The sequence below is a fragment of the Oncorhynchus masou genome, chromosome 1 (assembly GCF_036934945.1).
Source record: "Oncorhynchus masou masou isolate Uvic2021 chromosome 1, UVic_Omas_1.1, whole genome shotgun sequence".
Lineage (NCBI taxonomy): Eukaryota > Metazoa > Chordata > Actinopteri > Salmoniformes > Salmonidae > Oncorhynchus > Oncorhynchus masou.
The window spans coordinates 57,785,009-57,797,096 of record NC_088212.1 but is presented as its reverse complement, the minus strand read 5'-3'; the positions used below and the strand labels follow the sequence as shown (position 1 = coordinate 57,797,096).

General features: G+C 43.5%; 1 protein-coding gene across 2 annotated transcripts in view; it reads right to left on the bottom strand.

Moving 5' to 3' along the window:
• The window catches only part of LOC135546876 (activating molecule in BECN1-regulated autophagy protein 1A-like), a 103,597-nt gene that overhangs the window by 15,802 nt on the left and 75,707 nt on the right, over positions 1-12,088 (bottom strand). For both annotated transcript variants that reach the window (XM_064975441.1, XM_064975448.1), the window contains 2 exons: positions 3,313-3,423; positions 2,798-2,994 (listed from right to left, as the gene is read on the bottom strand). In XM_064975441.1, the coding sequence (XP_064831513.1) occupies positions 2,798-2,994; positions 3,313-3,423 (308 nt within the window). The remainder of the gene's footprint in view (positions 1-2,797; positions 2,995-3,312; positions 3,424-12,088) is intronic.

Genomic DNA, 12,088 nt, shown 5'->3' with positions numbered 1-12,088 from the left:
CATTCCAGCTGAGCCAAAATGGACTCTGGTGCTCTGTTTGTGGATATTGACTTCTATGAAATTGAGTCTAAACCCCTTTAGATAGAACCTTATAAAGCCCAGAGACACAAAAGTGTACTATGCAGGTCTTATTTTCTCTGATAGCACTCACGTTCCCAGATGTGCCACTGGGAAACATGAAGATAGAGTAATGAAAATTATATTTCAGTGCCCCAAGAGACGGGTTTTGGACGAGACCCAATATCACAACATCTATTTCTGTGATCTGTTACTAAGACAGTTAATGCAGAGATGGGGGGTAATTGGTATTGCTATATTACCACTGGGACAACAGACAAGTAAATTATCCACTTCACCTGACTTAGGAACAAAGGGCAATTAAGGGGTTGGTGTCTTAAAATGGCAATTTCACCTCTTTTTTTTCTTTACTTCACATTGATTATCTCCACCACCACCCCAACATGTGTGAAAATGCCGCATTTCTGTTTTGTAGTAAAGAGAGGAAGTATACGCATTTCCAATGACATCATTGATGTGCATCATGTGAATTTAACCAATTATGAGAAGGCATTGCCTACTAATTGGTTGATGATGTCATTGGAAACACACCATCTTCCTCTTTTTTGACCCCAAAATATAGAAACACCACTTTCACATACAGTGTGTTGATGTTGGGATGGTGCTGGAGATTATGAATATGAAGTTGAAAAATTGTGAAATGTACCTCTAACTAGCTCTGTATGGAATGAGGTCAAGGAGGTTGTTCACTGATTGCAATCAGTCTTAAATGGCAAATGAAAAGGATTCCATAAAAAGTTAATTAAATTATGACGCTACTAATTTGCCAGGTTGTATTTCCTGACAGCAACAAGGAACAAATTCCCCATTAATGAAAAAAAAAGCAGCCATTGTAAAAGTACTGTTGTGTTGTGCAGTAAAATGGAACCCTATTTCCACGGTTCACTCGCTCAATTAATGAAAGTATCATCCTGAAAATGTGTCAATTACTCATTTGTGAAAGTCCTTACAATATGCCTGAGGGGTGCCTTGGGCTCTCTGCATATTGTGTTTAGAATATTAAATAGTTCTGGGATTCATTTGATGGCGATTTAACCAGACTTACCCGTTAAGACATTACATAGTTGAACAGCTCAGTATTATGAAAACGATGTACACTGCCTTTGGAAAGTAATTCAGACCCCTTGACTTTTTCCACATTTTATTAGGTTACAGCCTTATTCTAAACATTTTCCTCAATCCACCCACAATACCCCATAATGACAAAGCAAAAAGAGGTTTTTAGATTTTTTTGCTAATTCATTTAAAATAAAACACTGAAATATCACATTTACATAAGTATTCAGACACATTACTCAGTACTTTGTTAAAGCACCTTGGGCAGCGATTACAGCCTCGAGACTTCTTGGTTATGACGCTACAAGCTTGGCACACCTGTATTTGGGGAGTTTCTCCCATTCTTCTCTGCAGATCCTCTCAAGCTCTGTCAGGTTGGATGGGGAGCATCGCTGCACAGCTATTTCCAGAGATGTCTGACGGGGATCAAGTTTGGGCTCTGGCTGGGCCACTCAAGGACATTCAGAGACTTGTCACGAAGCCACTCCTGCGTTGTCTTGGCTGTGCGCTTAGGGTCGTAGACCTGTAGGAAGTTGAACCTTCACCCTAGTCTGAGGTCCTGTGCACTCTGGAGCAAGTTTTCATCAAGGATCTCTCTGACTAGTCTCCCAGTCCCTGCCACTGAAACACATTCCCACAGCATGACGCTTGCCACCACCATACTTCACAGTAGAGATGGTGCCAGGATTCCTCCAGACGTGATGCTTGGCATTCAGGCCAAAGAGTTCAATCTTGGTTTCATTAGACCAGAGAATGTTATTTCTCATGGTCTGAGAGTCTTTATGTGCCTTTTGGCAAACTCCAAGCGGGCTGTCATGTGCCTTTTACTGAGTGGCTTCCGTCTGGCCACTCTACCATAAAGGCCTGATTGGTGGAGTGCTGCAGAGATGGTTGTCCTTCTGGAAGGTTCTCCCATCTCCACAGAAGAACTCTAGAGCTCTGTCTGAGTGACCATCGGGTTCTTGGTCACCTCCCTGACCAAGGCCCTACTCCCCCAATTGCTCAGTTTGGCCAGGTGACCAGCTCTTGGGAAGAGTCTTGGTGGTTCCAAACTTCTTCCATTTAAGAATGATGGAGGCCACTGTGTTTTTGGGGACCTTCAATGCTGCATACATTTTTTTGTTACCCTTCCCCAGATCTATGCCTAGATACTATCCTGTCTTGGAGCTCTATGGACAACTCCTTCAACCTCATGGTTTGGTTTTTGCTCTGACATGCACTGCCAACCATGGGACTTGAAATAGACAGGTGTGGACCTTTCTAAATCATGTCCAATCAATTGAATTTACCACAGGTGGACTCCAAGTTGTAGAAACATCTCAAGGATGATCAATGGAAAAAGGGTGCACCTGAGCCCAATTTCACATATCATAGCAAATAGTCTGAATACTTACGTAAATAAAGTATTTCTGTTTTTTCTATTTGTATAAATTAGCAAAACATTTGAAAAGCCTGTTTTGACTTCTTCATTATGGGGTAATAATGTGTGTAGATTGCTAAGGATTTTTATTTATTTCATCCATTTTAGAGTAAGTCTGTAAAGTAACAAAATGTGTATAAAGTCAAAGGGTCTGAATACTTTCCAAAGGCATTGTAGATCTAGCAGAGAGGGTAAATACTGGAGGGATTGGGGGGAGAGCGAGATGGGTATAGATAGATGTACTGTTTGTTGCTTGGGAGGCCCGGGAGGTGCTGGGAACCTGTGGCTCTTGGTCAGTCTGTGTTTCGGCATTCTGAAGACGTAGGACGGGTGTCTGTGTGCCTTGTGAGGTCACAACGGGGGTAGGGTGACGGGGCTGGAGACCGATGGCGTTCATAAGTCTCATGTCCCTTTCAGACCTCAAGGGGGCCCTGCTGCTCCTGCAAAACACAGCCACATGGCACATGTTGATAAAGGCCACATGGATGTAAGTGTGTGTGTATGAGACTAGCGTTGGCATTGCATTTTGTTGAAAATAAAGGTATTGTTGTGAGCAAAAGGGGAGAGTCCAATGTCAACACACAGAACTAGCGTGTGAACACAGTTCAGAGAATGCCTGACAGACAGGAGACTTTCATATCTCCATTGAAGAAAAAAATTAAAACTACTTGCACATCCCCCTTCTCTGAAAGCCACATATGCCTAACTAGTGTTCTCACACACACCATCCTCAAAGGCCTGCCCCAGCCAATTCTCACCCTGGTCGCTCTCCATCGCGGCTCCCACCGGTACCATTGCCTCGATTGTTGTTGACAGCAAATATGGGCTCACTGTGCTCAGCGGGGCCGTCTCCGTCTGACTTGGCATCTCTAGAGGGGAGAGATGAAGTAGAGAGAGAGAGGGAGAGAAATAAACAAAGAGAAGGAAAGAGAGAGGGACATTGTACAATGAATCATTATTGTCATGTTGTTGCTCATGTTTCATCATTTGGTCATATTTGTATGTTAAATCAGAGAACTAAAAACGTCAAGTTACAATGTTCCATTCGTCATGTCAGACCTATACAGCAGGATATGCTAAAGCTTTCAATAAGTTACAGTATTTCAAACCAATCAAAAAAGGATGTACAGTACAAGCAGATTCCTCACAATGGTCCCCAGCATTAAGATGACAAATCTGTAGTCCCTCATGTTGACTGAGGGAGGCTGTCAGACCTGGATGCATCCACAATTATGATTTAATCTGATAAAAAAAATCAATTCAGGGCATGCACTCCGGCTATCTTCGGGGTAGAGTATAAATACAATTTATATAATTGCAGTGGAACAGTTGAGATCGTTTTCATAATACTGCTCTGGTCTGAGAATCTTACCAATAAGTGTCTGTTCAATTGGTGTTGAACCATAAAATAACCTGAAGACCTTCAAATTCATATCGAAAACATTCCTGTCCAGCAGGATTGGATTAAATCTTATGAAGCAGAGACAGAATGGCACTGGAGTTCCATGGTTGCCATGGCACCTAGAGGTAGCCTTGGTATATTAATCCTGCAAAATGAACCATCATTATTTGTTTAGTGTTTAAGCGCATTGTTTTTAACAAATCAAATCAAAATGTTATTAGACACATGCGCCGAATAAAACAGGTGTAGACCTAAGTGACATGCTTACTTACGAGCGCCTAACCAACAATGCAGTTTAAAAAAAATATGGATAAGAATAAAAGATAAGTAACAAGTAATTAAAGAGAAACATTTCGATTTTTTGATAGCTTATCAAGTATAGAACATAATAATTGTTATTTTTTTTATCATCAACGTTAAATTAGTTAACATATTTGGCTAGAACCTGCAAATTGTTTGGATTCAAATACCAGCCTAACTCGATCTTTCTAGATCCTCGTCTCCTCGACCGATGGCTGGATGAAAAGATTCTGAAATGGCAGCAACCTTCATTTACTATACAGAAGAAATCCTCAGAAGAACAGCCTCTTTCAATACGGGCTCCTACGGACAACATGGTGAGAACGATGAGGCGGTAGGAGACTAATTAACAAACTAAAGTCTATTGTATGCAATCACAATGAGAGTACCGGAGTTAGGTGATAAAGGGCCATTTCTGCAGGCTGACCCTCAGGCAAACTACGTCACCCACTCCCAAGCCAATACAGTCCATACAGAGGGCAGAGGACCAACCAAAATGAAATGAAAGTGTTTCCACCAATGTTTTCAGACGTCGTGCACTCTACAATCTTCAATCCTTAACAAGTCGCCTCTTTTGTGTGACGATCTCAGACAATGATTTTGACATTATCTGCATCACTGAAAAAAATGGCACAAAGAGGGGGACTTTCACAATGTAAATGCTTCAGCGCCGCCGGGATATAAATACATTGAAAAGGCACACAGCCACGGCCGTGGTGGAGACCTTACTGTATTATAAACAGTGCTTTAATTTAAAACCCACAGACTGTTGCTGATTTTCAGTCTGAGTGCCTTGCTTTTAAATGTAAACAACCAAATCCTCTCAATTGTTATCCTTGTTTACAGCCCCCAATCCCCTCCAGACAAGCACAGTTTTTTATTTATTCCTGAGTTCTGTGAACTATTCACCTCTATATACTCCACCCTCTCCAACATGATCATTTTGGGTTACTTTAAAATCCATGTCGACTCACCCAAGTGCTCTATGGCTGCTGACTTCCTCAACTTGCAGTCTAAATCATGTGCAACATGTAAATGTTCCCCACCCACAACCGTCAACACACAATACATTATCACTGGAGATGTCCCTGCCTCTGACTTGGGATGTCCTCGAAATTGGTATATCTGACCACAAGTCTGTGACACGGTCTGAATGCTCCAACTCTGCTCCACTGCCCAATGGGGGCCATTCAATTCTGCAATTTAAGGAAACTTAACACATCCAGCCCACTTTTGAGTCTGACGCAAGTTCGCGACCCTTGACGACATGGTCAACCTGTACAACCGCACTCTGAGTAATACCCTGAACATCATTGCTCCCGTAACTTTCCAACACTCTTCACCCTGGTTCACTGATGAACTGCGCAGAACGAAGACTCATGACCTTAAGCTTGAGAAATGTTGGGAGGAAGGACAGCTTCACGACCCATCTACTGGCCTACAAAGACCACCAAAGCAAGCTATTCTGCTGCCCTAAAAGCAGTACGATCAGCCTTCTACGCCACCATGATTGACAACAACGAGGCTAACCTCAGAATCCTGTTCTCAACCATCAACCATCTTAAAACGCATGCCCTCCTGCAGCCTTATCTGAACAGTGCAATCACTGGGCCTTAAAATGGGCCTTAAAAACACATTTCTACAGACTGTCTTTCTTATAGTCCGAACCTGGAAAGTCCTTTTAGCACCTAGCCTACTACTGCTATTTCCTGCCTTGATTCTACATTTATATTTTTATTGTATTTTTAAAATGTATTATCTTTGCCTACGTAGATCTATGTGATAACACAGTAATGAAAAACACTACATGTGTTATTACTACTATAAACTCGATTGAAAGACATTCTCCGGCTCTTTTGTATAATTGTTATCCAGTAGTTCTGAAAGTAGCGCTCACGAGCCAAAAGTGGTCGCGAAAATGGCGGACATTGCACTCTCTTGCTTTGCTGTGAGGGAATCTTGCTAGCTGACACTCAAATGACGAGGGGCTGAAGCTCATTGGCTAGAATTCGAATTGCTAAGGGGCTGGCCCACGTAGGGGAAAATGTAGGGAAAAGGGCACAGCACAGTTTCCAGAAAAACAGTCGCTTTCAAACAAAATCGGGATTGTGTGGCTAATTTAGATAAAACAGTAGTTCTGCTCATAAGTTATGCATGTATGAACTACACATTGTCACATTCAGCCCTAAACGAGAGGTTAAAAAAAATATTTAGTCGTCGCCAAAGTTGCTGAGCATGTCTTTAAGTCACACCCACATGGTAATGTGGCCTGAGTGTTGGGAGAATGCAAGCTGCTCCATAAACCAAGGTTACATCGAATAGCTAGATATAGTCAAGGAGTTGGTTTCTGTGAAGACAGCACCATTCAAATGTGTCCATCAGCTACATCTTAGAAGGAAATGAGGAAAATAGTTTCCATGTTCCATTAATCCCCAGCATCAGTGGACAGGCAGCAGAGTCAGCGAATCAGCAGCCTGTGAGAGACACTGATAAATCATGTACACTTAACGACCCTTCCGCTACAACCGTTTATCAAAATAAGTGTGATACAGGGAAATGAGATACTTGATAAGAAACTGAGCAATGGCACTCTTTTTGGGGTAGTTACCATGGATTTAGGAAAACTGCTGGCAGGCATTAAACTGGGAAGATATTAATTTCAATAGCATAAAAGTAGATATCTTATAAGGACTGTTCTCACGCCAGTGGGTAGATAAACAGTATGTGTATATTTCCAAAGACCATATTCTGGTGTGTAAGCCAGTGCAGTTGATGGACTGGTGTGCTGAAAGGAAAAATGGATGAGAGAGAGAGAAAGAGGGGATATTTTTTTTCACTCACTCCCTCAGGCAAAAATAATATAATCTGAGAGACAAATTGAATGCATGACACTTAAATCGCTGGAACGGCGGCCCCTGACATGGTACTGCTTTCAAATCCTGTCAGATTGTCTGCTTTACCTTGGCTCTTTACAGTAAGCACACCAGGCAGAAGAAGAGACCTGCTGAAATCCCCAAAGGAGGAAGACAATCCATGTCTTCTCTCATATGCATGAGATGCTTCTTCAGCGTGGCTGATGGCAGGGAGTAAGTCTTGCAACCAGAGGGTTGCTGGCATCAATACTTCAGGTGCCACCTACCGTTGATGTTCCCTTGAGCAAGGAACTTAAAGCAACTAAACTGCTCATCGGGCACTGCGGCTGCCCTCTGCTCCAGCCTCTCCAACCTAAAGTGTGTTTGTGTGTACGTGTAAATCCGGGTGTTATAATTGAGCTCGGCAAATATCACCAGGAAGATTAAACAGACACATGCATAAGTTATGCATCTGTTATTTTGACTCAAACCTGTGTCTGAGACAGAAATTGGGTAATGGGAACTGCTTGCTTATTCATCACTGTCTTGGATAATATGTAGCAGATGAAGTTCATTAGCAAGTACAGTACCACATCCAGCTGTAGTGAGTGCAGATTTGCTAGAAACTCCTTAACACACTTAGAACAACACTAAGAACTGGAATAGAGACAGTTTGGACAAAGATGTTTGGGACTAGAATGCGCCAGAGCTGAAGCATCAACTGTTTTGCCAAAGGTATTAAAATGCCTCCATAAAAGGGATAATGAGAGCTCTTCCTCAGGGCTCCTTTACCCAGCAGTCTCTGTGTGACTGGCCAGTTCTCCTCCAGCTGTTCCAAACTCCGGCGGGCACAGAACCACTCCACCTCATTACAGTTAGAGGCTTTTATGGGATATCAATGTGTGTGTGTGATGATGATGGATGATGATGATGATGATGATGATACACATACAGTACTAGAGAGAGAGAAGGTGCTGGATATCATGAGTGTGCATCTGGTTTACAAGTCCCTACATTTTCTGCTTCAAATGTAAGAAATCCACCGTGTAAAGTGAGCAAGAGCGAGATAATCAATTTGAGGATAGATTTCCTCAGGTACATGCATGAAACATGCATGAGAGCATCAGCTGGTCCGGATGATTGTGTGTTCACGCTCACCGCAGCAGATGTAAGACCTTTAAACAGGTCAACATTCACAAGGCCGCTGGGGCAGACGGATTACCAGGACGTGTACTCCGAGCATGCACTGACCAACTGGCAAGTGTCTTCACTGACATTTTAAACCTCTCACTGTCTGAGTCTGTAATACCAACATGTTTTAAGCAGACCACCATAGACCCTGTGCCCAAGAACACTAAGGTAACCTGCCTAAATGACTACCGACCAGAAGCACTCACGTCTGTAGCCATGAAATGCTTTGAAAGGCCGGTCATGGCTCACATCACCACCATCATCATCCCTGGAAACCTTAGACCCATTCCAATTTGCATAGCGCACCAACAGATCTACAGATGATGCAATCTCTATTGCACTCCACGCTCCCCTTTCCCACCTGGACAAAAGGAACACCTATCTGGGAATGCTATTCATTGACTACAGCTCAGCATTCAACACCATAGTGCCCTCAAAGCTCATCACTAAGCTAAGGACCCTGGGAATCAAGACCTCCCTCTGAAACTGGATCCTAGACTTCCTGACGGGCCGCCGTCAGGTGGTAAGGGTAGGTAACAACACATCCTCCACTCTGATCCTCAACACGGGGGCCACTTAGGGCTGCGTGCTCAGTCCCGTCCTGTACTCAAATCAAATCAAATTTTATTTGTCACATAGATATGGTTAGCAGATGTTAATGCGAGTGTAGCGAAATGCTTGTGCTTCTAGTTCCGACAATGCAGTAATAACCAACAAGTAATCTAACTAACAATTCCTAAACTACTGTCTTATACACAGTGTAAGGGGATAAAGAATATGTACATAAGGATATATGAATGAGTGATGGTACAGAGCAGCATAGGCAAGATACAGTAGATGGTATCGAGTACAGTATATACATATGAGATGAGTATGTAAACAAAGTGGCATAGTTAAAGTGACTAGTGATACATGTATTACATAAGGATGCATTCGATGATATAGAGTACAGTATATACGTATGCATATGAGATTAATAATGTAGGGTAAGTAACATTATATAAGGTAGCATTGTTTAAAGTGGCTAGTGATATATTTACATCATTTCCCATCAATTCCCATTATTAAAGTGGCTGGAGTTGAGTCAGTGTCAGTGTGTTGGCAGCAGCCACTCAATGTTAGTGGTGGCTGTTTAACAGTCTGATGGCCTTGAGATAGAAGCTGTTTTTCAGTCTCTCGGACCCAGCTTTGATGCACCTGTACTGACCTCGCCTTCTGGATGATAGCGGGGTGAACAGGCAGTGGCTCGGGTGGTTGATGTCCTTGATGATCTTTATGGCCTTCCTGTAACATCGGGTGGTGTAGGTGTCCCGTCCTGTACTCCCTGTTCACTCATGACTGCACGGCCAGGCACAACTCAAACACAATCATTAAGTTTGCCGATGAAACAACAGTGATCACCGACAACGACGAGACAGCCTATAGGGAGGTCAGAGACCTGACCGTGTGGTGCAAGGACAACAACCTCTCCCTCAACGTGATCAAGACAAAGGAGATGATTGTGGACTTCAGGAAAAGGAGGACCAAGCACGCCCCCACTCTCAATGACGGGGCTGTAGTGGAGCAGGTTGAGAGCTTCAAGTTCCTTGGTCTCCACATCACCAACAAACTAACATGATCCAAACACATCAAGACAGTCGAGAAGAGGGCACGACAAAACCTATTCTCCCTCAGGAGACTGAAAAGATTTGGCATGGGTCCTCAGATTCTCAAAAGGTTCTACGGCTGCACCATCAAGAGCATGGTTGCATCACTGCCTGGTATGGCAACTGCTCGGACTCTGACCGCAAGGCACTACAGAGGGTAATGCGTAAGGCCCAGTACATCGCCGGGGCCAAGCTTCCTGCCATCCAGGATCTCTATACCAGGCGGTGTCAGAGGAAGGTCCTAAAAATTGTCAAAGGCTCCAGCCACCCTAGTCATAGACTGTTCTCTCTGCTACTGCACGGCAAGCAGTACCGGAGAGTCAAGTCTAGGTCCAAGAGGCTTCTAAACAGCTTCTACCCCCAAGCCATAAGACTCCTGAACAGCTAATCAAATGGCTACCCAGAGTATTTGCACCCCCCACACCGCTGCTACTCTGTTATTATCTATGCACACCCACTTTAATAACCCTACCTGCATGTACATAATTACCTCAACACCGGTGCCCCCAGCACATTGGCCCATTGACTCTGAACCAGCACCCCCTGTATATAGCCCCGCTATTGTTATTTACTGCTTGTAGTATCCTTAGAGGCTTCTTAGATTGATGACTAATGAGACATAAGTACGGTTTAGTATTTAATTGTAACTTAGAATTACATTCTCTAATGCACCTGGCTTAAGCTACCTGAAGCTTTCTTAATCAGTTATACAGGCAAACATCAGAAATAGCTATGGATAGTGGAAAGCAAACCCTGTCTTGAGTCAATACTGTCATCTATTGGTAAACATAAATATCCCAGGTTACTACACCCCCCCCCCCCTCTTAAAGCTAATAACCCAACTTAATTCCTTTGAGCTATTTTCTTATTTACATTTTTTCAAACATCTGATCTGAAAAAGTCTGGCGGACGTCTCTCTCTAATAGAGCGTCTCAGAGGTGGTGTAGCTGGTGCCACCAGATCTTCACCCCTTGATGGTGAAACAAAGTCCTTTTGTGGAGACTTCACAGGAGGGGGTTGTTCCGGACTGATGGTCTCAGGAAGTTGAGCATGTTGGTCTCAGGTGGTTTGTCCAACTGCAACTCTGGGGAACGTTCCAATGTCCTGTCCTGTTCGTTTAAGAATTGATTCAGCTCCCCGGATGGAACTGGAATTCGAGCTCAGATCTGATCCACGTGTCTCCTTAGTCTTTGTCTACTTCCGATGATCACAGTATAGGATACTTGTCCTGAGCAATCCTCAATGGTAGCTGGAATCCACAAGGAACATTTTTCCTAGGGAAGGTCAAGCGTAGTCCACATGTAGTCGTGTCAATGGTTTTTCCGTAATGGCGCGGTGGAGTGGGGGGTGACTTCCTGTTACTCTGACATTCTGCACACCGGCTAACCTCATTTTCCACATCGTGGGCCATCTTTGGCCACCAGACATATGACCTCGCTATCCATTTCATTCTCGACATGCCTGGATGCGACTGATGCAACAACTTCAGTAGCATACCCCGCCCTTCTGGTGGGATAACTACTCTTGAACCCCACAGAACACATCCATCTAGAACACTCAATACCAAGCTGCGAGTGTAGTAAGGCGTGATCTGAGGCTCTGTCACTGTAGACCATCCTTTCAGGATAAATTCATGCACTTGTGTGATAACGTCACATCCTATAAAGTCCATTGTCTGATTTGGGCTGTGTTCACCGGTGCATCATCCAACACATCGATCATCAAAACCTGGTCATTTTCTTCTTCCTGAATGATGATTTCTGGAACGGGCAGCCGACTCAGAGCATCAGCATTCCCATGGTATCTACCTGGTTTGTAAATTATTCTGTACTCGTAGGTCCTGAGCCACACAGCCCAACATTGAACTCTTGGAGAGACCATTTGTGGTACTGGCTTTTGTTCATGGAACAGAGAGATCAGAGGCTTATGTATAAACACTTGTGGAATCTCTGTATTCCGAATATGACAGCCAGTCGTTCCTTGTCCAGCTGAGAGTACTTTTTTTCTCCGCTGGCGACAATGTTCTTGACATGAACCCAATAGGTTTCTCTGCACCATTCTCCACATCCTTCCTTAACAGTTGATGTAGAGGAGCTAAGAGGGTAGAGAGGTTCGGGAGGAAGCGATTATAAATAATAATTCA